Source organism: Sinocyclocheilus anshuiensis, unplaced genomic scaffold (genome assembly GCF_001515605.1).
Source record: "Sinocyclocheilus anshuiensis isolate Anshui unplaced genomic scaffold, SAMN03320099.WGS_v1.1 scaffold1144, whole genome shotgun sequence".
Taxonomy (NCBI): Eukaryota; Metazoa; Chordata; class Actinopteri; order Cypriniformes; family Cyprinidae; genus Sinocyclocheilus; species Sinocyclocheilus anshuiensis.
Window position 1 is genome coordinate 248,807 of NW_015551101.1, and position 27,301 is coordinate 276,107.

The following is a 27,301-nucleotide window of genomic DNA, read 5'->3' on the forward strand; positions in this document are numbered from 1 at the left end:
CAGGGGGGGGGGGGGGGCCAGATTATGACCTTTCATAATTATCCAGACCATATACGCTGATGTCATTGACATATATAACTGTTTGATTCCACAATCATGGTAATACATCAAAAAACGTATACTCTTCACCCAAAAACACAAGGCAATGGCTCCTATATATTGCAGCTATGATAAATTTTAAAAGCCTTTGTTAATTTTTCTCACATCATATTTGGAGTATTTTTGCAACCTCTGACCTCTAGTGACAAAATGACACAACTAACACAACACACTTTAACAAATCAATTAGAGTAGCCATAATAACCAAATACCATATTCTGTGAGTGAATTTCCACATTTACGCAGTGTCTACTTAAGTCGTTTGAACTGTAATATATAGAGAGTATGCAGTGCATACAGTGAAAGACACCCTTCAGTGAACAAATAAAGCATCTTTTTAAATATTATATTATCTGAATAACAATAGAAAACCACTGCCCTGCAGAGATCATATATTTCTGGTTAATTTATTTTAGTTATTTATTTATTAAAAGTCTTTTATTCGGCATAAATCTGCATCTCGGGTCTGAGCTCTGTCTGATGAAAACCTGTGTGGCCCACAGCTGTGGTGTACAGTCTGTTACTATGAAGTGGCATGCAGCCGTAGTTTGGGAAAACACCAGATCTAGCTCGGCTGGCCTTAGGGACTTTTGGATGTATGGATACATAGCTTTCGGAATAGTCCGAGTGAGATGGCACATACATACTACGAGTTCTTGTCCTGCTTTGGGAGGAGAACGACAGTTGATCCCGCTCAAGAGTCATTTTTGCTTGACCAGATGGATGGCGTGTTTTGACACTCTGCGATCTCTTAGACCTCTGAGGGTCCCTGCTTATTGCACAAATGTACTGGTAGTCTTTTTTAGAGTTGCTGAGAGTCTTATACATCAACCTGTCCTGGTTGCGGTTTGCAAGACTGAAACTATCGCTGGACCCGGTGTGTTTGAAGTCAGGGCAGCTGTATTCCTTATGTAGGGTCAGGTTGCGTGGCAGTGCTGCGGACTCAAGCCTGTGTTGAGGATAGTTGTGCATGGATCGACTCTGCTTCATTATAAAAGCTGATTTGGCTCCCTGCCCACCGCCATGCCTGTCTGACTTTGAGGGCACAGGCATATCAGGCTCAGAAAGTGGGTGCTCTGGGGAGTAATGTGACACCATGGTCACCCTGTACTTCCCATCAGCCCCTTCAGTTGAAATCAGCATCTCCTTCCCAGAGTTTGACCTGCTCCTAGTGTGCATCGTTTCTTGGCACTGGTGGTCGCCTCTTACAAGATGGGGCTGGGACACAACTGGACCCAACGGCCTTCCTTTGCCTGCGTTTTCCTGCCTAATAGACTGACTGAAATGTCGATCAGATAAACCAGAATTAAAAGCCTCGTAGAGAGAAGGGTTCTTTATTCTTGGCTGGAGACCGGCATCTCTGGTCATGAAATCAGACTCGTTGTTCACCGGGAGGTTGCGTAGAAGCTTGTGGTAGTTCTCGGTACTACCCATCACCTTTGATGAGCGAGAAGGCAGTTTGCTTAGTGTGTAAGAGAGAGTGTATCCATGACTGTTGTCTCGGTATTGATTGTATCGAGCCTCTGAATAGGGGCTGTACCTGTACCGAACCTTCCCATCTTCAAAGTAAGGTCGCACTTGCTGGATGTCTGTTGGTGGTGGTTTTTGGTAAGGTTTGCTCTGGCTGCCTTGACGCTGGAGGAAGAAAAACTTGTCCTCTGGTGGAGTATGCACTGAACGCACCCTGCGAATAGTGGGGTAGACGGAGGCTCCATCCAATGGCGGATACCTTGGTCCTCCTCCATGTTTATAGAGACCCACTGAGTAGTCTTCCCGTTGACCTTTATATTTAATGGACTGGTGCAGGGATCGTGGCGCAAGGGTATTGCAGTAGTTTCTTGAGAGAACTCTGGGCTGGGGACGCCCATCATCAGGCTGATAATAAGGGGTGCTTTGCCCAACTGGACTTGACCATTGTTGGGAATAAGCAGACCTTTGGTCTCTGGGTTTGTACTGATACACCACACTTGCTGGAGTGCTTGAAGCTTGTGGAAGAACTTCGTGCACCGAGGCAGGCATGGACGTTTCTGCCAATATGGCTCGAAAGTTGGCAGCATTAGAAGTCTGCTTGTTGTGCAGCGCTTCAATGGCTGAATGCCTATCCAAGGAAGAGAATCTCTCTGAAGGAGTTGGCTGTAAACTTCCATGTACCTCCATCTCTGCATCAAGGCTTGATCCACCTCCATCTGTACCAACTCCAACATGGCGGATGTTATCTCTCATCGTTGTGTGGCTCTCCGAAGCCCGCTGAATCGCTGGATCTCTGCGAGGAGAGAAATCCAGAGAGGGCACATGGGCGCACTGGCCACCAGCTGGTGCATCACAGCCATCAGAGAAGCTGAGTCCGCTCTCACTGCCATGGCAGGCGCAGGTGCTGCGTAGGCTGCCGGCATCGGTGTGGCTCTCAGTAGACATGGTGCTTGATGGATCTGGGAAGGTCCTGCTAGACACATATCGTTCCTCTCTATCAGAGGACGTCTGTAGAGGAGGAGGAAATTGAAGTGTGAAGAGTGGGTTCTGACGATGAACTGGAGAAATAGGTGTGGGAGGTTCAGAGCTCCCACGTTTGCCGAGTCGAGTGGCCTGTTGGGCAGATTCAGCTAGTGCTAGAGCTAGCATACGAGCAGCACTCTTTACTGCAGGCTGGGGAGTTATGAGAGACACAGACCTCACCAACCCAGGCGTGCATTCAAATGTCACTGCACCTAGATGAAGAAAAACAAACCAAAATACTTTTAAACAGAGGAACACGGAGCTAAAATACAACTTAAAAGTGTGGTTAAATGCTAGCTTGGTTAACTTTCTGTTTTTTTTTCTTAAAAATATCCTGTGCTAAATACCCTATACCAACATACTCCTTTAGGTAAAATACTAGCTTAGCTAACATTGTTAGTTTTATCTCATTGACATTATTAGCTGTCTCTATGCCAGCATATTCCTTTAGGGAAAATGCTAGCTTAGCTAACATTAGCCGCGTTTCCATTACCCTTCAAATTGCGCAAACTGAAATTGCAAATTAAAAATATGCCTAATGGAAACACGTCAATTTTGCAAAAACTCCCATATATCACAAAAAAGTTTTTACAGTCACATAAGGTGGTTTTTCAGGCAATTTGAAAGAGGAATATATCACAAAACTGCAATGGTAATAGATTTTTCCACATTTGGTCACCTGGCGTACGTAAAAGTCACATGATAATTCTTTACTGTACTATAACCTCCAAGAAACACCTCATATGTGGCTGCTTATTTACGTTGCACACGTCTGTGGTGCATTACGGCTCCGACACAGTCACTCTACCAGCTGCGCCACGGCATGTTTCAGAAACATCCCAGAAGCAACTCTCCACGCTGCTTCACTAAAAATGCACGCATACGTCTCCTTTGATTAAAAATAATAGCTAGTGCGGTGTCTGCGATATACTTAAACCTACCAACATCCGTCACCATTACTTATCGCAAGAGGAAAAAAATTACGTTTTAGTAATTAACATCGGTTAATGGAATCGTCGTCAATTCGCAATAGGTTTTTATTGACATTTATAAAATATCGCAAAAGTTTTGCACAAATTTGTAATGGCAACCTGGTTATTGTTAGAATGTTTTCTCTTGCAAACATTCCTAACCAGGGGTATTCATACCCTTAAGCTGGCTCCGGGGAGAAGTTTTGATTTTGTTTTGTTAAACTAATATAACAAAAAGTAAAACATTGTGAAAAATATTAGGGCTGTAAAACTATTTGATGCTCTTAATCATTTATTTTCTTTTGTAATTAACAGCTTAACACATTCAGTTACTGTTTTAAGGAGAGTAAACAAAATAATGAGTGTAAGTTTTGGGTTTGGCATTTTTTTGTGGATGACACTTGTAGTGGAACATATTGATAATTTTATTACATGTATGAATACAAGAATGGTGCTGACCTGAGTCTGCTCTTCTGTGCTCCTTGACTTCTGTCGATCTACTTTCTGCTTTGCAAAAGCTTGCAGAATGCTGATGGCCTTCACCACCTTTTGTGGACACACTGGGCTTTTTCACGAGAGACATAATGTTAGAAGGGCAGGACACAGTACTACTCTTTGCCACTGAGCTCTTTGCAGTGCTCTCATGGCCAGTCTTAGAGGTGCCCAGCTCCAGATTATTTAAGGTGACTGGCACTTCAAAGGGTTTGTGATTTGCATCTTCAGAGCGCAGTGGGATAAGATCAGGTGGCTGGGAGGGACTTGTGACTTTGTCTGAAGTCTCCGACTCTGTATGGCTGCCCCCTGCCTTCTTGCAACTGCCTCTTTTCTTACTTTCAGGTACAGTGGGATCAACCAGCTGTGTGGACTGAAAGGCCAGTGGGTCTATGTCTAAGGAGGCTATGCCTATAAACTCAGCATCTGCTGCAGGGTGAGGTGGAGATATAAGAGCTGGCACACAAGAGGAAGAGGAAACAGTGCCCTTCTTGTGGTCTTTGAGACTGGAGCGAGAGTCTCCAGTCAATCTGCTGTCCAGCAGCTCCTCATTGAAAGAGATTGATAAAGCATCACTGGTGGAGAGCGGTCGACGTGGACGATATATATTTGATCCACCTAAGACAAAACATCAGAGATCAGCCTATGGATGAGTAACAAATGTAAAACAGCTTGCATTTAAATTGTATTAAAGGTTCTGTGACGTTGCCCTTTCTCCTAAATCACACATAACAATAGTATGTCAGCAAAAACCGGAGACACATTAAGTCACAGAAACAGATGTGATATCTCAGGAAGCATACCTCAGTGTTATGTGGCAGTAGAGAGTGGTATAAAAAAAAGCTTATAACACATTTAAGTATGGAAATGGAAAAAAGCGAAACATGATTTTTACCCTCAAAGTTATGTGAAGAGGACAGAGATTCTTCACTTTTAGCAGATCGTAGTGTTCCACTGTCTCCTCTTCCACCTATCAAGTAAGCCAGAGTTTAACAACTTTTTTTTAGGTAATTAATACTTTTATTCTGCAAGGGTGCATTAAGATAATCAAAAGTAACAGTTAAAACGTTTATATTCCTACAAAAGGTTTCTATTTAAAATAAAATGCTGTTCTTTTGAACTTTCTATTCATCAAAGAATCGGGAAAACTATATTTCATAATATTAAAGGGATAGTTCACCCAAAAATGAAAATTCTGTCATTAATTACTCACCCTCATGCCGTTCCAAACGCGTAAGACCTTTGTTCATCTTCGGAAAACAAATTATAATATTTTTGATTAAATCTGAGAGCTTTCTGATCCTCCATAGAGAGCAACACAACTGAAATGTTCGTAAAAACAGTCCATGTGACATCAGTGGTTTGACCGTAATTTTACAAAGCTATGAGAATACTTTGATGTGATTTGGAGGAGAAGAATTGTTGAATAAAATCGTTATTTTTGTTTTCTTTGCGCATAAAAAGTATTCTCGTAGCTTTGTAAAATTATGATTGAACCCCTGATGTCACATGGACTATTTAAACAATGTCCTTACTACGTTTCTGTGCCTTGAACATTTCAGTTACATTGCTGTCTATGGAGGGTCAGAAATTGCTCGGATTTCATCCAAAACATCTTAATTTGTGTTCCGAAGATGAACAAAAGTCTTACGGGTTTGGAACGACATGAAGGCAAGTAATTAATGACAGAATTTTCATTTTTGGGTGAACTATCCCTTTAAGCAGAACAACTGTTTTCAACATTGAAGAAATGTTAAATGAAGACCAAATCAGCATATAAGAATGATTTCTGAAGGATCATGTGACACTGAAGACCAGAGTAATGATGCTGAAAATTCTACTTTTCCATCACAGGAATAAATTATATTTCACATTATTATACAATTATAAAAAACAGTTTAGAAAATAGCTCTTTCTAATGAACAGTTCCCTCATTGCTTTTTGAGCATTGTGTATAGTGTGAAAATCATCACTAAAATGCCCTCAAGGTTAGGCAGCTCACTAGGATTTGTAACAAATACAGGTTGATATTAAAAGGAGAGTCGAAGCTGTACCTGGAAGGGGAGTGGTTTTCATCTCATTGGGTTCACTGGGATGACGGTGAAGTTTGGGCTTGGCAGTAGCGGAGGACTTTCCCATATTAAAGAAGGAAAACAAGTTTCCCACAGGAGACTTCTTCGCCTTGGTTGAGCCTTTTTTCCTACATTTACCAGCAACAGTAACCAGTTACTACTTCACATCTGCATTTTTTCTAAATGATGAAAATATCACAATACTAAAACCAGTACAAACTGACAGACCTCTCAGAAGGGAAGTCGATGACAGTGTGGAACTTGCCCTGCAGGGCTGCAGGCCCCTCTCCCACATCAATATACTTGCTGCCCGGAGACACAGGAGAGATGAGCTGGGCTTGAGTCCGGGCCTGGGCTTCCTCTAGAGAAAGCAGCTTGGTGGATGGAGAGCTCACCAGTAGAGACTTGGGTCGAGCTAAAGTAGTGTGGCCTGTGGATTCAGGTTAGAGTTATGAGCTCATTTAACATCCTCATTAGTAGAGTTTAATCTAAAAATCAATTCTGGTGGGAGGAGAATTGCAGAGGCTCATTTCTCACCTGTGCTGTGGCGGATCAGAGTGCTGAGTTTGGGACTGAACAGAACGTCGACGTGATTAAGGATGAACTCTACAACAACCGACTGAACACGCACTTCCATGAAAGCAGAGGTGCCACTGAAACACGCCGACTCAATCTGTTTAGACCTGCAACAATTGAGGAACAAGGAATGAATGCATAATTTTTGACACAAATCGCATCTTTACAGACAATTTTACCAAAACAAAGTTACCTGAGAAGATTTGGAGCCCAGACAATTGCAAGATTTTTGTAGTGCATGTTGGTGACGGCACTGTATGTTCCCATACGGGATAAATGTCTCATGAGGAACTCGAGAGTCCTGGAAACAAAGAATAAAAACAAAGATTTCGTTATGTATTAATGGCACACTTCACCCAAAGATAAAAATGTCATCTTTTAATCTCCCTCGTGTCGTTCTAAATCTTTATGACTGTATTTCTTTTGTGGAAGAACATTTTTGTCCAAAACAATCACTGGTTTCCACTGACTTTGTATGAACAAAAATATCGTTCTTCAAAATATCTTCTGTGCTCCACAGAAAAATGAAAGTCAAATAGGTTTGAAATTAGTAAGTTAATGAAGACAGAACTTCCATTTTTGGGTAAACCATCACTTTAAATCTAAACAGAAACACATATTTACATTATTTGTCACATATTAACCCAACACCAAGAGCACAAAAGAATGATGCAATCATCTGATGAAGAGAAAACTGCGCTTCTCTTTTTCATCAGTAGAGGATGCTGTGCGCTCATCAAACCTGTAGTGTGGTGGAGGCAGCTGCTGTATGACGTCATGGACTTTGACCAGCCTTTCCTCATCAGTGGCTGCTGATACTGCATCCTAGGAAAATATGCCAAAGCATCACCTCTGTGTTCCGATACTGGTACTACACAGTTACAGAACATTAGTGTGTCCGTGTAGAAGTGGTTCGATGCTTACTGAAAATTTCTCATATAGCTGGTAGGTCAGCAGTGGGTTGGGCAGCTCCCGGAAGTAGAGTTTGCACAGTGATCCCACTGAATTAATGTCCTGGACATAGTTGTCCTTAGTGAGATCTGGAACATGCTCCGAGTCAAACTCGTGCCTAGAGACACAAGAGGGTAATGCCGGGGTGTCAAACTCAGTTCCTGGAGGGCCGCAGCCCTGCAGAGTTTCTTTCCAACACACAAACCATGTAGTAGTGCTGGGCGGTATGACCAAAAATTTATATCACGGTATTTTTCAAAATTATACCGGTTTCACAGTACATGACAGTATTTTTTTTTTCATGCATGACCAGGTGTTAACCATATTTTCTACTGATTGAGAGAGGAAATACTGCAGTGTATTGACTTAGAATGCCCTATTTTACTGTCATGAGTGAATATTGTCAAAAAATACCACACTAAATAGTGACTAAACACGACCCCTTTTAATACATGTTAACCTCACTGCACAGAACAGACGCCGAGAGAGGTGACCCTTCTCTGGGAAAGTCAGACCTCGCGTTCGTAGGACAGCATTGGCGAAATCTTCCAACTGAACCATAGCTAAGGTTTATCCAAAAAAGTCGCTAGGTTTGTCAGTATGAATATTCTATGGAAAAAAGCCGCTAAAAGGGTCTGAAAGTTGCTACCCTCACCACAGTGCAACAGTGAAAAGGGACCCCTTTCAAACAGTGTCGCGTTCCGAACGTTGTTTAAGCGACATACACCGGTATTGCAGTATTTTAAAAATTCATATCATAACAAAAATAAACACCGGTATACCGCCCAGCACTACAATGTAGTTTTCAAATAAGACTGAAGGACTTGATTAGTTAGATCAGGTGTGTTTAATTAGGGTTGAATCTAAACTCTGCAGGGCTGTGGCCCTCCAGGAACCGAGTTTGACAGCCCTGGGGTCATGCATTTTCTTTAGACTGATAATTTTATATCTATATTCGACTCACAACTGTTTTCAACATTGATAATAATAAGAAATATTTCTCGAGCAGCAAATCAGCATATTAGAATGATTTCTGAAGGATCATGTGACACTGAAGACTGGAGTAATGATGCTGAAAATTCTGCTGAATAAATTAGATTTTAAAATATATTAAGTCAGAAATTAGTTATTTTAAATTACAATAATATTTCAATATTTAATGCAATATAAAATAAAAATTTAATGCAATATTAAATATTTTCAAATAAATGCAGCCTTGGTGAACATAACACACTTACACTTTTTATACCGACCCCAAACCTTTGAACAGTAGTGTATTTTAATTTCTATGAATTTTCCAGGCATGAAAAACAAATAAGCCTCACCTCATTTTCTGAATGTTAGACGAAATCCCAGATAAGCGGTAAATTCCGTCCACGACTCCATGTCTCTCAATGAACTCAGTGCAGCTTCTGATGACCTGTGGAACTGTTGGAGCAACACATTAAATCTGCACTTTAAATATGAATTACACAATTACATTTCAATGAAATATTTAGATGCAATAAACATCCTCTAATGTCTCTCTCTCCTCTCACCATCATGGCCCGAGTTAAGCAAATGCTCTCCGAGGTCACAGCCGAACACTCTCTCTTTCAGGATACCTCGTTGTTTCAGCTTCTGCTTGGTGGGACGCGACTTCATGAACGTGCGCAGAAATGTGATCAGCTTGCCATGCTTCTTAGACACTACAGAAAATGAAAATAACAAAGCTTTTAAATCAATGCTGCCAGCTAGTAACAAACTGTACCTCTAAATATGCTAAGGCTGACTTAAAATTTCATTTGAAATTGAATAAATTATGTACCTATAACAGAAAACTGCTATAGAGGAACAATTTTTTCTTCTGCCTTCAAATCTGTCTTAGTATTATAAAAATAAAAATGTGTAATGTTTAAATACATTTTATTTAAGTACACTGATCACTTGATGGGTTAATAATATACCTGAATGAAGTAATGAAATAATAATCAAGTGTCATCACTTTAATTGATGAAACGTAGGGTGTTATAAATATACTATATTTTTACACTAAAATAAAAATAAAAAGTGTGTACCTGGTTTGGCCAAAGAGTTTGTCACATTTGAGGGGATTTTCTCACTAATGAGTTCCACACATTCAGAAGGAAAAAAACCCACCTGTGAATGGAAAAATAATACACTGAATAAAACTAAATGCTTCATAGCTCACTTCATTTCAACAAGGGCAAAATTATCATAATTAGGCCTACTCTTTAAACCGTCTAAAATCTCTTAAAGACACAGCTGTGAATAAGTCTGTGAATCCCTCTGTACATACATTTTACAATTTTGCTGCAGCACAATATGAATAGATTATTTATAGTCCTGCATATCAGTAGCAATTACTTTACGACACATTTATCACCACTAAAATTCCTCCATTATCAGCAATAGAAAAATATGACTGTAATTAGTCGATGTTTTGACTCAGATGTGACAAAAAAGCTGCAAAAACAAGTTTCAGATGTAAAGCAAAGTGATGACAGTTTCCAACACATACAGGCTTTTTCATGAAACTTGAAATAAAATAAAATAAAATAAAAAAGACAGCATACTTGAAATCCATGTTTGCCCCTCCACCAGCCAGTGTCTTCTTTAGGAGGCATATCAATCACTGATACTATGTCTCCAACCTTTAGAAGAGAAATTATGCTTCAGTTACTAATACCAAATCCAAAAATATTATGCAACAAAATTTAAAAAATATTTATATATATATATATATATATATATATATATATATATATTTACAGTGCAACTGTAAAACTACAATACTAATATTTACAACTATCTTAATTTTGTTAAACCATCAAACTTGTATTTTGGTGGAAAATTGTAGGGAGCCCTTAAAGCTTCCCTTCTGTTGACAGCAGCCGGTTCATAAGCACTTCACATTGCTTAGGAAAATTATCAGTGCATGTTGTGTTCCCAAATGCATAAGTGAACCAGGCTCAGAGCAGATGTAGAGATGAGTTCATGTGGAGCAGCATTTATTGTGAACCGAATAGAGAGAGTTCATCTGCTGCTTGGGCGATGTAGCGCTTTATGACATGGGCCGCAGCTACAGCGGGAACATTAATAGAGGATTCGTCATGAACCAGCAGGTGATTCCCTTTGTTATCAATCTAGGAGAGTGAAGAAAGACGAATCAAATATATGAACATGCATATAATCAGCAACCAATAAAACATCGCCTTGTGTAATGATTTCATATTTGCTTTTACGATGACGTGAAAGGTGCAACATCAGTGTGAAACACACATAATATGCTGGGAAAGAGCAAGCTCATGCGACTGAGCACGCCGAGACAAGTAAAGTCAGGTGTCTCTTATCCTTGTTAATGACTAACTACATATAAAAAATGGGTGTGAACTGTTGTTTTATACACTAAGTCTGAAGTCTGTCCTAAAATGGGATTGTGTTTTATGAGACACTGTGAGCAATTTACTGTTGTTAAAGCAAAGGTGTTAAACACACCTATTTTGTTAAACACACCGTACCACGGTCAATTTGCTGCCAATCGCGTCTCTATTTAAGAGGCAGGATTTGGGCAGGCAGCCACAGGAAGCATTCAGGTGTAGTGTAGGTTAAAAATCAGGAGTGACATTAATACCTCCATCCATGTGAGTGCTGGCCCGCAGTTGATCTTGTTATCAGCGATGGTTGAAAGACGGGAAATATATGCAGTAAGCATCTGGGAAAGTGTCTGTGGAGAAAGAACAGAAACCGAGCAGGGATAATAAACAAAGAGACAATTTTCAACACTCTCATTGTGCTCCCTTTGAGATATAAGCCTTTGATCCAAAACAATAGCTTGGTTCTAAAGCCTAGCGGGTGGCCTTGTTGTCTGCTATCCACAGCTATCTACTGTACCTTCATCAGTTAGGGAGCATCCTAACTGAAATGACCCTCAAAACACTGATTTAATCTGATCTACATGGGCAGCAACACGGTGTGTCACATAAATAGATCTCTGTACAGGAAGCATATGTGTGAGTTTGATGTTAGCATGTTGCTAAGCTAACTACACAATACTCTAATAGACCTTATGTAGCTCCACCCCTTTTCTGTTTTCTGTCTTCCAGTTTGTAGTTCCACAGTGTGAAGGTAAGATTTTACAAATTTATGAATGAATTCCGGTCTACTGCAATTTGTTATGACATCTTCTTCAAACATTACAATGCTCATGATAACTTAATAATAAGTAAATCCACTTCACCAGCTAATTACTCTTCAACAGCGATGCTATAGAAATATATAGAACTTCTGCAGTATATACATAATATATACACAACACACAAATATTGCAGGAGGTGGGCTCCAGAAGTAAAAATTACATTTATTTTCTTCATAGGGAAAGTGATTTTTGACAATAATCAGACAAACCTACTGTGAGCTATGAAGTTGTTAATCGATGGTATATGCTTTTGTTGAAGCCATCAGCCTGCATTATTTCAATCATGTTTAACAACGCATGGTGGAAAAACTACATTACCCATGATTCTGCAAAGAAATCTCCAGCAATCAGAGAATCTAAACAAGCAAACTGCACCAAATGAACTCCCATGAAGTGTTGCAAATGATGTAATTGAGTACTACTTAATAGTTGTGCATATATGTAAGTTTTGCTTTAAATCAAAGTTTGTATTGTTGCAGTCATGGCTTTTAATTCTTTTAAAAAGAAATTCTTTTTAATATTTCCTGTGAGAAAAATACTTCCGGAACCAAATATTGGTTGGGCAGTGTTACGCTCTATTGAGAAAATAGTGATTTTGTTAATTAGATTGAACTTTTTAACAATATATTTTCAGTATTGAATGAATTGCATAAGCATTTCCATTTTCGGCCACCATTTTGAATGTTCACTGCACTGGGATTGCCTTCACCAAGGATACATGTAGACAGTCAATACATGTGTGTGTCATGAACCAACCTCGGGTTTGTCCTTCAGGCTGTCTAATCGGGGCAGCTCAGGAAGCTGAGAGAATCTTCTATCATAGATACAGAGGTGGAGATGCTTGTCAAGGACACGAAACTCTTCGTATGAACGCCTCACTGTCCACTTATGACCCTAAGGCACATGAAAAGCAATGAGAGTGAATGTAGGAAGAACAGTCATTCTGAATAAAGAAGAGAGAGTTAGACTGACAGTGAAATCTCCTTGAGAAAACATTGGAAATGTGACCTTTTCAAATAATAATAATAATATTAATAATTCATAATTATGGCATGTCATATGGTTTTCACAATTTTCGGCTTTCAATTCTTTTGCAAGAAACTAATTCAGCAAGGACTCACTAAATTAGTCAAAAGTGACAGTAAAGGCATTGTTAAAGATATTGTATTGCTGTTACAAAATATTTCAAATAAATGCTGTTTTGACCTTCATAAATGAATCCTGAAAAAAATGTTAAAAAACATTAAGCAGTGCAACTAGCCAAAGTTTGTCAACAATGATAATAGTAAGAAATGTTTCTTAAGGCAGCAAATCAGCATATCAGAATGATTTCTGATGTGACACTGAAGACTGGAGCAATGATGCTGAAAATTCAGCTCTGCCATCGCTGTAATAAATTACATTTTAAAATATATTGAAATAGAAATCATTATTTAATTAGAAATACAATAATTTTCTGTTCTTTGTCAGATATAATTGTAATATTTCATGGTTTTTCTATGCATTTTTGCTTCAATATGTAAACAATATTTATTTGGATATGTCCACTGTTGTCTCAGTGGTAGCCTATAGCTGAATCATAATCTTTCTTTTGGTTTATACATTTCTATTATTGCATGGTAGCATCATAACACCCAGGGTTTGGTTAAGGAGGCTGAATTCAGTAGCTTATATGTCTGTGGTTTGTAGATTTCATACTACTGTAAAACAATGAGATTTGCTCCAGTGGTGGAACAAACGGTTCAGAAACAGCAGAGCGGGACTCTTTTTAAATCCGGCCTTTGAATTAAAATTTTAGAGGTTCTGTGGACGAGTGTAAAACCCTCCCAGAGCCCCATTGTTTTTAGTAAGAAATGCAGGACCAAGAGTATTTATATTTTCAGCTTTGTCTTCATCTTGGCCTCAAAATCCTCTTTTAAAATCCTGTCTTTTCCTAAACCTGGACACATTCCATGAAACAGATAAATTGCTGTGCAAACTGCATGCGGTTGGCCTGCCTGTTTGATCTGAAGCTCTTAAAGGTCTTTTTATAACTTCACCATTTTTCCTAGGCTTAGCTTTCGCTCTGTTGCCATAACAAATCAGTGATCCTGGGATGATATTTCTTCTGCTCTGTCACACAGAAAGGGCTACAGAGGTTCTATGTGAAAATTTCTCTGTGAAACAAGCTTACCTGGCAACAGATCTGGACCAGATACACTGACTCCTTTGAGTCCAGGCCATTGTGTGTGAGGCCGTTCTGATCCTCAGATAAAGACAGCTGTGGAGAGACACAGAAAGCGAGTCTGAATTTTCAGTATCCTTTCATTCTCCTATTAATATACTCCTATAATATATTCAACAACAAATAAACAATATAATGTCAAAGGGAGACAATAAAAGCAAAAAATATTGTTACATACAAATCACAATATCGCAAACCACACATCACAGTGCTCTATGTGTCACCAAAAGTTTAAAATTGAAAATTGTGCATGGCTTTTTAAAATAAAAAGTAACCAAAATATTATCATGGCTATATAATGATAATTTCCGCTTATTCTCTGTTCACTTTTGTTTATTAATGCTGATCTAATGTTGACTTAATATCTGAACATTTAAGCAACACAATAGAATCAAACAGCATGAAAACACAGCTAAATATTTTATAAAAGGCATCTTGGGTTTCGAATTATAAATAATAGATATTTCTTAAAATGTAGTTTAAAAAAAGCATTGTGACATTTCATGCATCAGTGACTTCATACATCTATTAAAAATCACCTCAAGACTAGTTGGTCATTGCAAAAAGAAGAGTAATTTAGTTTAGCAACATTTATATGTTATATATACAAAATTCAAACATTAATTTTCAATCAAAAGTTTTAAAATATTTGTCGGGCAACTGTATAATGGCATTTAAATGTAAATAAAAAGAAAATCTGATATGAAAAAAAAGTTTAAAAAAAAATTGGCAAAAGTTGGCACACAAAATTTAACGTAGTCTTCTTTAACCACTTCAAATCCAAACTTTAGCCTGCGCTGAAAGTTTTTCAGCAAAATGCAAAGATTGTGTACAACATTCAAGGCTAAGACAGAAATGTGAAAACAGTAGAAGAAAATGACGTATTATAGCTGAAATCATGCTATAAAGCAAAACTAAAGGCATTAAAATGAATAATGGCATATAAAAATCTTGATGAAAGGTCATCAGCTCCAGAGAGAGAATGAGAGAAATACAGACACACTCACTGCTGCTGGAAATGCAGTTGTAGCACAGCTCAAACATGACAATGGATTTTTAAAGGCTGCAAAAACAGCAGGCCCTGATGACTGACACACAGACAACAAGACATCTTCACACGGCTGCAGGTACACCACCCCTCAAAAGTGTCCGATTCTTTCTGGATTCACAAAGCCAACAACACATCAAGGAAAATTCCCAAAACACTAGTGTAGCAGTTCCAGTGCAACTTTATAAAGGATTTTGCTCAGAAGTTTCCACAGCTGCTGGCTGAGCCCAACATTATACGATCCTCCTCTATAAAACATCACAACATCTACTTGTCCCTGCAAATGTAAGCCAACCCATGAGCCTAAAAACTGATGTGATTCAGGGGATTCAATATGCAAATTAAACATCCAGTAAGGCAAACTCCTTTGTAGTGTCTGCTGTAATTTACTTCTCTGCATCATCTCAGTAATGCAGACTCCCCATGCATCATTCAACACACACACATCAGCCTCCACATCAAAGACAAGAACTGCATCCCTTTAACTGATAGAAAATGCTGAGCCACTTCAAAGATGCATTAAACAAATGAAAGCATTGATTATTTATAGATAAAACTAACAGAAACTTACACAAGCTTTAATGACCTACTTAAGCACTGCAGTTCAGTAGAGTAATACAAACTGCAGGATAAGCAGCACTTGACTTACAGTAGATCTGTCAACATCTTTCACCCAAGCACAAATTACTTGGACACAAGTCCATTAAAATAATGTAAACATTAATATATTTCTACATCTGCTTGAATTAAAAAAATTTGGATCGACAAAACTGGTTACGAAACACAAAAATGGCAAAACAATAATTTTTAAATACATTTTCTGTTTTGTTTTCCAGTAGAAATAACACAAAAATAATAATAATAATAATAATTAAAAACCTTAAAGTAAATGTAATTGAAATGCAAAACTGTGAAAAATATTAAGGCTTGTTTTCAGAGATTATATCTTAAATTTAGTTCATTTTTGTTTTAAAACTAAATGTGCCAAAATCTAGTTAATCAAACTTGTCAATGAGGTAAGAAAAAATAAACTTAATATGTGACCCTGGACCACAAAACCAGTCATAAGGGTCAATTTTTAGAAATTGAGATTTCTTCATCTGAATAAATAAGCTTTCCACTGATGTGTGGTTTGTTAGGATAGGACAATATTTGGCCGAGATACAAGTATTTGAAAATCTGGAATCTGAGGGTGCAAAAAAATCTAAATATTGAGAAAATCACCTTTAAAGTTGTCCAAATTAAGTTCTTAGCAATGCATATTACTAATCAAAAATTAGGTTTTAATACATTTACAGTAGAAAATTTACAAAATATCTTCATGGAACATGATCTTTACTTAATATCCTAATGATTTTTGTCAAAAAATAAAAATCAATAATTTTGACCCATACAATGTATTTTTGGCTATTGCTACAAATATACCCCAGCGACTTAAGACTGGTTTTGTGCTCCAGGGTCACATATGATGACATAAAAATAAAAAACTTATTTTAAAATCTGGGGGGAAAAAGTCTCTTACACAATTTCTAAAGTACTGCAGGGAAAAAGACAAATATTGTGAACATCACACAAAATATGTCATGCAGTGTAGTATACATACATTTTTTGTATGTTTTTAACACTACACTGTATGGCAGCAGAACCCCATTAACAAAGCAGCCAACCATTTCCATTTCCTCAAAGAGGGTATAATTATTCCTCTCCTAATGAAATAGGATGGATACTCACTGATACGCCGTCTGTCTCATCTTATCGGCACGCTCAGGCCCATTCTGACAGATCCAACCCGATAGTTCCCTATAGTCTTGCATCTGAGCCTTTCCTTATTCAGCCTCTCTGCTGATGTTCTGCATGGCTGCTGCACGCAGACGCAGTAACCCGTCACACACACCCCCACAGACCAGCAGCCTGTGCTCAGTCAGCCCAGCTCATCAAAAACAAACTGCCCGATTCACAGCAGAATGAAAATCAGCAATGCGCTGCAGTCAAAACACATCCTGTCTGAGACACGGACCTTTTCCAATCTTCATCTCCTGCAGTAGAGGGATGTGCATGATGCTGTGTCTAATTACAACTGAGGAAGAGGACAAATATAGAAATGGAGCCCCCCCTCGCTCCACCATCTTAGCCCCTCCCTGCGCTGGATGTTGGTCCTCCCTCTGAATCCATGCAGAACAGAGCTGCGCTCTCAGATACCAACCTCAGAACAGGAGGACATGTGCATCGATCTCTGATGTTGTTTTGAGTTTAGTGCAGCAGTTTTTAAAGTGGTTGTGGGATTTTAACATCAGGCATCCAATGGTGACAGTTTATTACCAAAATTGCTTATTTTACAAAAGTAAACTAAAAACATCCATAAAATTAAAAACTAACATTATTATTAGTGACATTTGCGAAGCACTGAATTGTGCAGTTTATTGAGGAGAGGTGTGCTATGCCTTTTAAAAGCAATCGGGTGTACGATGCTCGCACAGCGGGCGAAAAATTTAATTACATTTTTTTAAATTCATATCTCTGCATCAGAATGTTGTAGAGATGTGGGGGTGGGCTCATTTCATTCGGCCTAGCAAGCAGACAATAAATGGTGACATTTCAACTTCCTAGTCATGCCCTAGCAACCAGTTACAGCACCTTAGCAACCAGCCCATAGACTTCCATTAAAAATGTGAGAGGTATATCTGTGGAACAGAACATCGTAGAGACAAGTAAGTGGCCTCTTTTGACTTGTGACATGGGGGTTGGTTTATATCATACATACTGACAAGCAGCCTTTGGAATGTCATAATTGGCAGCTGCCAAGCCACTCCCTAGCAACCAAAAAGAGTACCCTAGCAACCATTTAGCAAAACCTATATCTCTGCACCAGAACATCGTAGAGACTTGGCTCTTTTGACTCATGCTAGCAAACGAGACTTCCAATATGCTACACACGCTAGCAGTGAACAGTCACATGCTAACAGAGATTAGCTAAGTGTTAAAACATGCTAGTATTCCTACCTTATTGTTAAAACATGATTAAAAAAGACCCTAGTGACTGCACAGTGCTACGTATTACCACGTTAAGCACCACTCACATTTTTTTTTCAGAAAATGTACACATCTAGTTATTATTATTATTATTATTGTTATTGTTATGCTTAATTAATAATTATACACAAAATGATTACAATTTCCAATATCATAGACCGATTTTTATATAGGCTCACTCTCTGACTTGTTGTTTAGAAAAAATGTATTTGATAACTAGGGCTGCACGATAAATCAAAATGGAATCGAGATCGCGATTTGACAGAAGCTGCGATTGCCATACGTATCTTTCAGTGAAGCATGGTTCTGTGATCAGCAGTAAATCTCCATCCAAAGGCCAGAGGGCGCTCTCGCGTTGAAACTCCAAATACGCCTCGCAGAAGAAACCCAGAAAATCTACAGAAGATTCAACTGCTTTCATTGATACAACGTGACTAATAAACACACGACTACGGCAATATACGGTTTATCTGAGTTCTTATTATTATAATTTTCATTAAAATAAAGTATATTTATAATGCAATGCCTTTATCACTGCTTAAATACTATGAAATATGTTGCATGCCTTATTCTGTGTAAGAAGCCACATCATCTCACAGAAGGATTTATTTCAAACACTCGACTGTGCGCATGACAATCGCATTCGATTAATCGTGCAGCCCTATTGATAACTCAATAATAAAAACATTTCCATTTCAACATTTCATTTCAAAGACATTTAAAGACCCCATTAAATGATTGGACAACCACCAACCATCTTTTTCTTTTTTTGACATATTTCCTAAACAGGAAATTAAGATGGGACATACTGTATTAAAAAAAAAACATTCACATGGGGCGTCGGCGTCAACGCTTGACCATAGACTGTATAAAAACATGGACGTAGTGTCACTACGTAGTTTTCTGAAGAACGTTTTTGAAGCTCAAAGTGGGCGGAGCGGGCCGTCACCATCTTGGCAGCATGTCACCACGCGTCACTCCCGGATAATCGAAAATGGGCAAAAAGGCGGGAACTGATTGCTGAAGCCACGTCCACCTAGCTCGATGGCAGTGTCAGCAGCAGCAATCCACCTGTCACTCAAGTGGCCACGCCCTTAATTATGCAGAACTTTAAGGCTTAATATCATTTTCTAGCGGCCAGTTGACGAATTACAGTCTAAGTCACTTCCGTGTTGGCTTCACGAGAGAGAGTGGGAGGTTGCCACTTGTGCTTGACGGAGGGCATGTCTGAAGCTTGGCGCTGACACGATCGTCATAGTGACAACAGCCAATTACACTGGACCGCAATTGGCTAGCGCCTGAGCTAGGCTATTTGAGGCGATCTGATTGGCTGACGCTTCCGTTGGCGCTTGAAAAGTTGAGAAATTTTCAACTGCCGCAAGCAACGCCAGTGACGCGACGCAGACGGACCCACAATTCAGTTCGGCAACACATGACGTCACCCATTCAAAATAAATGAGAATCGTTAACGCCGACGCTCCGTGTGAATGTACCGTTATGGGTTTAGACACGTGTCGGTTTAAATGCCGGCGATGCAGTGTTGCCAGATATTGCTACGAAAAACAAACACAACTATCTAAAAAGAAATAAACCGCAATGAGTCAAAATCTTGAATAATGGAAATAATATAAAAGTATCGCTGACCCTAACCTGATTCTGCCACCTCCCACTTTATTAACTTCCTAAATTGTCACATAAGTGGAAAAAACAAATCCATAGACGCTTATAATAAGTGTATCTAGCAACACGGCTGAGGTGGGGCCCGCGCCCTCAATCACGTGCCTAACCTGCCTTCTGTTTCCATCATACTCCTTCCGTTTCCACTATACTCTCTCACACATACATATATTCTTCTCTTACATACATATTTTCTGTAGACGTACATGCATTTTCTTCTTACACACATTTATTTTTTTATAATATTAAATGTATACTTTGAATACATTTGCATATCAAAATGTATAAATGTGTGCGTAAAATATATGAATATAAGAGGTAAATATATGAATGTGTGCGTTAAAATGAGAAGCAAAAATGTATGTATGTGAAAGGAGAATGTAAGTGTGTGAAAGTAGAAATATATGTATGTGAAAAGAGAATATAAGTGTGTGAGAGCACCAGAATAAATTATGGTTTGTACGGCCCCTCATAGCATATATTTTGAAAATATTTACATGTATTTACATGTATATATTCATATTAATATAATTAATATAATATATAAATATAATTAATATATAAACATAACATATTTTTATAAATATATACATGCATGTGTGTGTATTTATATATACATAATAAATATACACAATACACACACATATACTATGTAAACAAAAACTTTTATTTTGGATGCGATTAATCGCTTGACAGCACTAATATACATATACATATATACCAGGGGCGTTCCCTCCGAGGAGGCAAGGGAGGCAGTGTCTCCTCAAAAAACTGGATGATAAAATAACCGATATTACAAACATAAATCTCAAATATTACTAAATATGGCATTAAAAGAATAAAAGTCACTCGTTTTTATAAAGTAACACTGTCCAACAACGACACCCGCAGGTAAAGTTACAGCGGAGGCTTGCCTCCCTTCAGTCCATAGACTTACAACAGAGACCCCTAGCGTGCTGTGGGTTTTCGGGAATGCCTCCATTGCACTATAATTGGATATTGAATGTGATTGGTTCATGCGATAAATCCCACCTCTTGTTTTCGTGCGAGCTCTCGGCCTGAATGAAGAAAATGATGGCGTTATTGACTAATTATAAAGTAGGTAAACAACTCTCCCGCTTAGATACCATACTTTGTGTCACGTCAAAATAAAACTTGAAATGGTCTGAAAACGTGATGACTGCATCAGTTTTTAGTGAGCATTCAGCGTGATGAAATGAAAAGATATATCTTCGTGTCTGTGGCAGTTTACAGAACTTTTATGACGATGACCCGAAATAAGTTGACTATTAAAAAGAACAGCTAAACATCAGTTCACAAATAAAAAATATTGGTTACATATACAGGTATATATATATTATATTTGTTCTCTTTATTTATGTAATATTTATTTAACCAGGAAAATGTGACAACATTAAGGTAACAGGGACATATATATATAGGCCTATATATGCATGTATATAACTGCCTCCGCATTTTAAAACACAACCGCACGCCACTGATATATATATATATATATATATATATATATATATTATTTGATTATGGCTGTTTCTTTTCATTGCCTGCAGTTAGACATTCTCTAAACAGTTTTAGTGGCCTTTGTTGGCAGCTTAATAAAAATATTCATTTTAAAAGACTAAAAAAAAAAGACTACAAATTACAGTTTTGATTTAATAGTGCTAAAATATTTCCTGTCTTTGTCTGGATGTGATAAACAAACTAAAAAGAGAAATACAAATTGCCCAATGAGTCCATGTTTTTCTGACCAAAACCACTTAAACGCACATTGTAATTATGATTTTGCAACTAGGAACTTCCCATGAGTCATCAATATTTTTGGTTCATATTCCCAGAAGAGAAAGACTATACATTTGTAAATGTGTATATTATTTTGACAACTTCAAGAAGTACACTCACATACAGTACAGAGAACCTCAAAACAGTGAATGCTGTGGTGAAAATGCCACTTTTGTAACCTTACCATGACAGGCCCCGTCTAAGCCACTGGTTAGGAAAATTCCTCTGGAAAAAGCATGCCGAATTTTTTCCTTTAGCTGAATCTATGAAATCCCAGATCAGCTCTAAACTTGTTGTAATACTGAATAAAAGACATAAGCGCATTTAAGATTATAGCACCTGGTCTGGTATTTGCAACGGTTGATGAAAATGGGTAAAAAGCAGACACCAAAGGTCAACAGCCACAGCTTTATGTCACACAATCTGTGGGTTAAAATTCCACTTGTATAATAAATTGCAGCAAAAGCTTTTTCAGTTGCAATAATCCACAAGGAAATTCCTCAAGTTACATAAAAGCTAGAAAGAGTAACCCAGTGATCATGAGTTGACCTTTCTCCATCTGGAGCCACGGCTAATCTACAGTGCCATAAATTACACAAGGGTTGTCAGCAATTCAATCACGTCATGCATCTCTTAAAGATGCATACCAGGTTTATTCTTATGTCTTTGAGATGAGCCCAAAGTCTTAGAGAGCAAAAGTTAATCAGACTCCACTTCAGAAAAATATGATAAATCATAATCCAGCACTGACCTACTTCATAAGCGTAAATCCTGAATTTGGATCCATCTATATCATATTCTACAAGACTTCTTGATCGTGTGTTTTCAGTAAAACTGATTTTATGCATTGCTGTTTCACTACAAAACCATGATGTTGCTCAACCTTGAAGTATTAAAGGAGTCATATGATGCGATATCAAGCTTTCCTTTCTCTTTGGAGTGTTACAAGCTGTTCGTGAATAGATAAGATCCCTAAAGTTGCAAAGACTAAAGTCTCAAACCCAAAGAGATATTCTTTATAAAAGTTAAGACTCGTCCACGGCACGCCCTCCTAAAATGCCTCGTTTAAACACGCCCCCACATGTCTATGTCACTTATGGAGGACTGTTTCCTGATCCTGGGAGAGTGGACTACAATGTTCTGACTCTGTTCTGTTCTGGACTACGGCTGTTCTGACTCACAGTCTGTAAGTAACTTTTCATATTTAAAGAATTTGCCACTGACGATTCAAACGCGAGTTCTGAGCAGTGTAGAGTAGCGCTTGTTTGTCATTTCTCCGATCACAAATGCAGACATGGTTTTATGTTTACACGATGCGGCATGATGCAACGCAACGCATAAAAAGACAGTACAAGTCATTATAATCCGTAATTATGTCCCCACTGGATGCAAAATTATGTTCTTTTTTAGCAACGTCATATGACCCCTTTAATATTTCAAGATCAATCCACCCATAGAAAAGCCTTTCTCACACATTTCAGCAGCACTGTTTGGTTTGGGTTTGGGTCCATTCTAATGAAATTATGGTGAGTGAGGGCTCCCTCCCTTCTGTCCGAGACAATTTATAGCGGAAAACACATAGACTTAATCAATGCCCCAACCAGCTGCTCATATGGAGATGGAGGTGACTGTTCTCAGATCAGTGAAAGCTCATTACAGCATCATTGAATTTGGCCCAGTTCTTCCTCCGTCTCCATCTTTCTCTGCACTATAGGGAGGAGGCAGGGATCCTGAAAGCTCCTCTGTAAACCTGAACTGAGGAATGTGGAACATGCACACCACCTCTGGGAATGCAACAAAGGTCTACATAAAGACACCACAGAAGGGATGTTAACTCAATACCCTATTCTTGGACTAGACACAGACAAGGTTATTCTACAGTGGTATAAATCAGTATTCAGATACATAAACTACAATTCAATTTATAAAAGGCATTGTATTCAAAATATGAACCCAGAGTCAGCTGCAAACAAGTACTGTACTTGTTTACATTGGAAACTATCTGTTAAAGTTTTATTTCAGTTAACATTTATTTTATTTTAAGTAACAAGTTTATGGTTTTGGTTTTAATTTTAGTTAACTGTATTAACCCTGACACACACGTTCAAACGATCATGTTTACATAAAATAAATCCATAACAAAAAATAAATAAATAAAATCAAAATTTATTTTAAAATGTAAAATTTTGAACAACAAAAAAGGGATTCATACAGTCAAATTAAAAATACAGACAAAAAAAAACGGTGTTATTAAAATACTCTGATTACAAAAAAACAAACTTTTGCATTTATTTCTGAAGATATTCTAAATCTGGGTGTCAATAATTATGATCAGGACTTGGACTCATATATTATGATGTTTTTTTAGTTTTGTTCAATTGTCCTCAGTACAGAAAAGGTTCCTATTTTGTGTTCATACTGCATATGCATTTTTTCTTTTTTTTTTCCAAATTTACACCGGACAGACAAAATGCACCATGGCATGAAACTGCTGTTATCTGATACGCATTCATTGATATAGTATACTTCAACTGCTGAAATGTGCACATGAGCTTTGAAAGCAACAAAAGAGAAATAGAACTAAAGGACATTTCTCCTGAAACATTACATTTCTTATTTAACTGCCAAGTTGAGTAGGAGAGTATCTGGACTCTGGACTCCTCCAGCCCCCGGCCACAGTGTCACCGAATGTGATCTAATAGAACAGGATTCTGCGTGACCTTGAGAGCTGAAATGCACAGGATGATGGAGGAGCAGAGCACAGAGCTGTAGGACGGGAGGGCAAACTTCCTGTTCCTCAGTTATGACGCCATACCCTGTTCATGATGCATCGAAACCAACACCCTGGTTCTCAGAACAGTATACTGTACATACAGCAAAGACTGAGGAGGGGCTCAGTGGTATTTACTGCTCTCTGCTGGAACCCATCAGCATAACAACAAAATCTGGCTGGACAAAAATGTGTTAGGGCAGATTTGTTGAAATAAAAATGGAGAAGTTCAGTTTGATGTTATATCAAAGACAGTACAAGGAGAAGAGGGGAAGGAGACTAATCATTTAAAGAAAAAAACAAGAGAACCAAAGCAAATCTGCATGTCCAGTCCATCTTGGCATTAATCATCATAGCAACTATGACCATGAACATATTAAAATGTTACCACCCACATTTACATATCATCACATTAGTATACTGCATAATCATAGATCATTTGCACAAGAAGTCTTAAAGGTACAGTAGCAAAAACAACCTGATTAAAGGATAAAACTAAATTGGGCTATTTTGGAGCCTTAATGATACCTTGATTTAGTTAATACACAGATAAATATAAAAATGTAGGGGACAGAAATATTTTTTAAAGAAATTGATAGTTTAATTTAGCAAGGACACATCTAATTGATCAAAAGTGACTGTAAATATTTTATATGATGATTATAAATACTTTAAGCAGCGCAAGCACAAATGTTTTTAACATTGATAATAATAAATAAATGTTTCTTGAGCATCAAATCTGCATATTATAATGTTTTCTGAAGAACCATGTAACACTGAAGACTGGAGTAATTGCCTCTAAAAATTCAGCTTCACCATCATAGGAATAAATTACGTATTAACATACTATATATTAAAATAGAAAACAGTTATTTTAAAATGTAATAATAATTTCACATTATAACTTTTACTGTATTTTTGATAAAATAAATTCAGTTTGGGTGAGCATAACAGAATTCCTTTAAAAACATTTTTCAAAAATCTTTTAAGTAGAGGAGTCATCGGTTTACAAATATTGCCATTATCTGATGAAATGGACAATGTTAATGTTAAAGACGTTTGTATGAATATAACAGTTTGGGGAGGAACAATGACGTTGAAATCCAAACAGCTAGCCAAGATGTTTTCCACAGTCTGAAGATCTTTCAGGATAGCATATAACCTGACAGAGACCAATGTGTATTGCTTGTAACTTAAACCACAGCCCTAATTTCAACATGACGGATAATCTGCCACCAGTGAAACCAAGACCACAGCCAAGAGCCTAATTAACACATTCCCGTCAACCCTGAGTGATCATGGCCTTCAGCAGGACTGCATTTACCATAAAACCCTCACCTGCACAGAGCCAAAGTCAACATTCTCATAGTGGAAGTGGGCACATTCTGCCAGCCTGGGAAAATGGCCTTTGGTTAGGGACAGTCTGCAAAACAAAAAGAGCTCATCAGTATTCTGCTCCGTGGGTCTGGAAGAGACAAAACAGAGAAAGAACTCTTCCCTTGAACATATAAACACCTACTTTTTGACGTTCTTGACCTTCATGCTGGCCGTGCTGGCACATGAGCGCAGAGAAGATTCGGCAGGCAGTTCAGGGACCATCGGCGCTCCTCGTGCCTGCGTATACGAACACGCACATGTAAACAAACGATTACGCAGCACTCTAAACGCATGAAGCGTGACATACAGAAAGCCAGCACACACGCACCATAACAGCAATGGCGTCCTCCCAGCCTGCAGTCTCTGCTGGCTGCAAGCTCCTATCTTCCTCCCCCTCATCCTCCTCTGGGTGGGGCCTTAAAGAAAAGAGAATCAGAGAGGGGTATGTTGAAATAAGCTTATGCTATGACATACATACATACCTCTGCATCTCATCGCACAAAGCAATTACACCAATGAAATTGCTGAGCTAGGATAGTTTTAAAGGAGTAATTCACCCAAAAATGTTTAGAATCTGTTCGACTCTTCTGTAGAACACAAAATAAGATGCAAAATGTTCAAGCTGCTCTTTTCCAACCAATGAAATCAGTTAGTGACCACCGGTTGTCAACTTCTTAAAAAAAACCTCCTTAAAAGGTCTCCTAAAGCCATACAACAGGGAACAGGCCAAAAAATGACTTTTGCCCTGATTTGCAGTCTGGAGGAGTCTAGCTAATTTTGGGTAGATGGAGTTGACAGATTTAACAGAAAATCACAATCTTTTAGCTTTATAGTATGAATCTGTCCAGTTGGAGGATATCAAGCATCTTAATATAGGATATCAAGGAGGATATCAAACATCTACATATTTTGAGCTGATTTAAAAGCACAGATGAATCATTTTCATCTGTCATGCATCTCTCAACAAAGGAGAGATGTTTTTGAGAGATGACTTTGTTGTGTTCGGAACAACTTGAAAAGTCTGTTAGTGTGTGATCCTCATTTGCTTAGTGTATGATGCCAAGTTTTTCCACTAAATCGTTTATAAAATCAGCAAGTGTTCTAAAATATGCTGAAATTTTAAAAGTTGTGCAGTGTATTTCAGCCTTGAGTTATTTGCTGAAAAATGATCCCTCTGTGGAAATTCTTAAATCTCATTCACACTTACGCATATTCAAACTTTACACTACCATATGTTGCGGCACAAAAAAATACATGCTGAATTTGCAAATGAATAAACTTCTATATATATATATATATATATATATATATATATATATACTCCCGTTCCCAGCGTCACATGATCCTTCAGAAATCATTTTAATATGCTGATTTATTATCAATGTTGGAAACAGTTGTGCTGCTTAATACTTTTTTGGGACCTGTGATAGTTTTTTTCAGAATTCTTTGATAAATAAAGAATTAAAAAGAACAGTGTTTATTCAAAATAGAAATTTTGTGTTACAACATACATTAGTATTTAA

General features: G+C 38.0%; 1 protein-coding gene across 1 annotated transcript in view; it reads right to left on the bottom strand.

The window, feature by feature from the left end:
* Positions 1 to 8: 8 nt before the first annotated feature.
* LOC107662764 (rho GTPase-activating protein 32-like) overlaps positions 9 to 27,301 on the bottom strand; it is a 33,644-nt gene continuing 6,351 nt past the window's right edge. Inside the window, exons 3-22 of the mRNA XM_016452844.1 lie at positions 26,107 to 26,194; positions 25,921 to 26,015; positions 25,740 to 25,824; positions 14,026 to 14,112; positions 12,609 to 12,746; positions 11,289 to 11,381; positions 10,685 to 10,800; positions 10,231 to 10,315; positions 9,712 to 9,793; positions 9,193 to 9,342; positions 8,980 to 9,082; positions 7,628 to 7,772; positions 7,446 to 7,528; positions 6,897 to 7,004; positions 6,665 to 6,810; positions 6,356 to 6,557; positions 6,110 to 6,255; positions 4,951 to 5,025; positions 4,023 to 4,673; positions 9 to 2,804 (exon numbers count right to left, since the gene is read on the bottom strand). Coding sequence (XP_016308330.1) covers positions 538 to 2,804; positions 4,023 to 4,673; positions 4,951 to 5,025; positions 6,110 to 6,255; positions 6,356 to 6,557; positions 6,665 to 6,810; positions 6,897 to 7,004; positions 7,446 to 7,528; positions 7,628 to 7,772; positions 8,980 to 9,082; positions 9,193 to 9,342; positions 9,712 to 9,793; positions 10,231 to 10,315; positions 10,685 to 10,800; positions 11,289 to 11,381; positions 12,609 to 12,746; positions 14,026 to 14,112; positions 25,740 to 25,824; positions 25,921 to 26,015; positions 26,107 to 26,194 — 4,945 coding nt within the window. The 3' untranslated portion in view covers positions 9 to 537. The remainder of the gene's footprint in view (positions 2,805 to 4,022; positions 4,674 to 4,950; positions 5,026 to 6,109; positions 6,256 to 6,355; positions 6,558 to 6,664; positions 6,811 to 6,896; positions 7,005 to 7,445; positions 7,529 to 7,627; positions 7,773 to 8,979; positions 9,083 to 9,192; positions 9,343 to 9,711; positions 9,794 to 10,230; positions 10,316 to 10,684; positions 10,801 to 11,288; positions 11,382 to 12,608; positions 12,747 to 14,025; positions 14,113 to 25,739; positions 25,825 to 25,920; positions 26,016 to 26,106; positions 26,195 to 27,301) is intronic.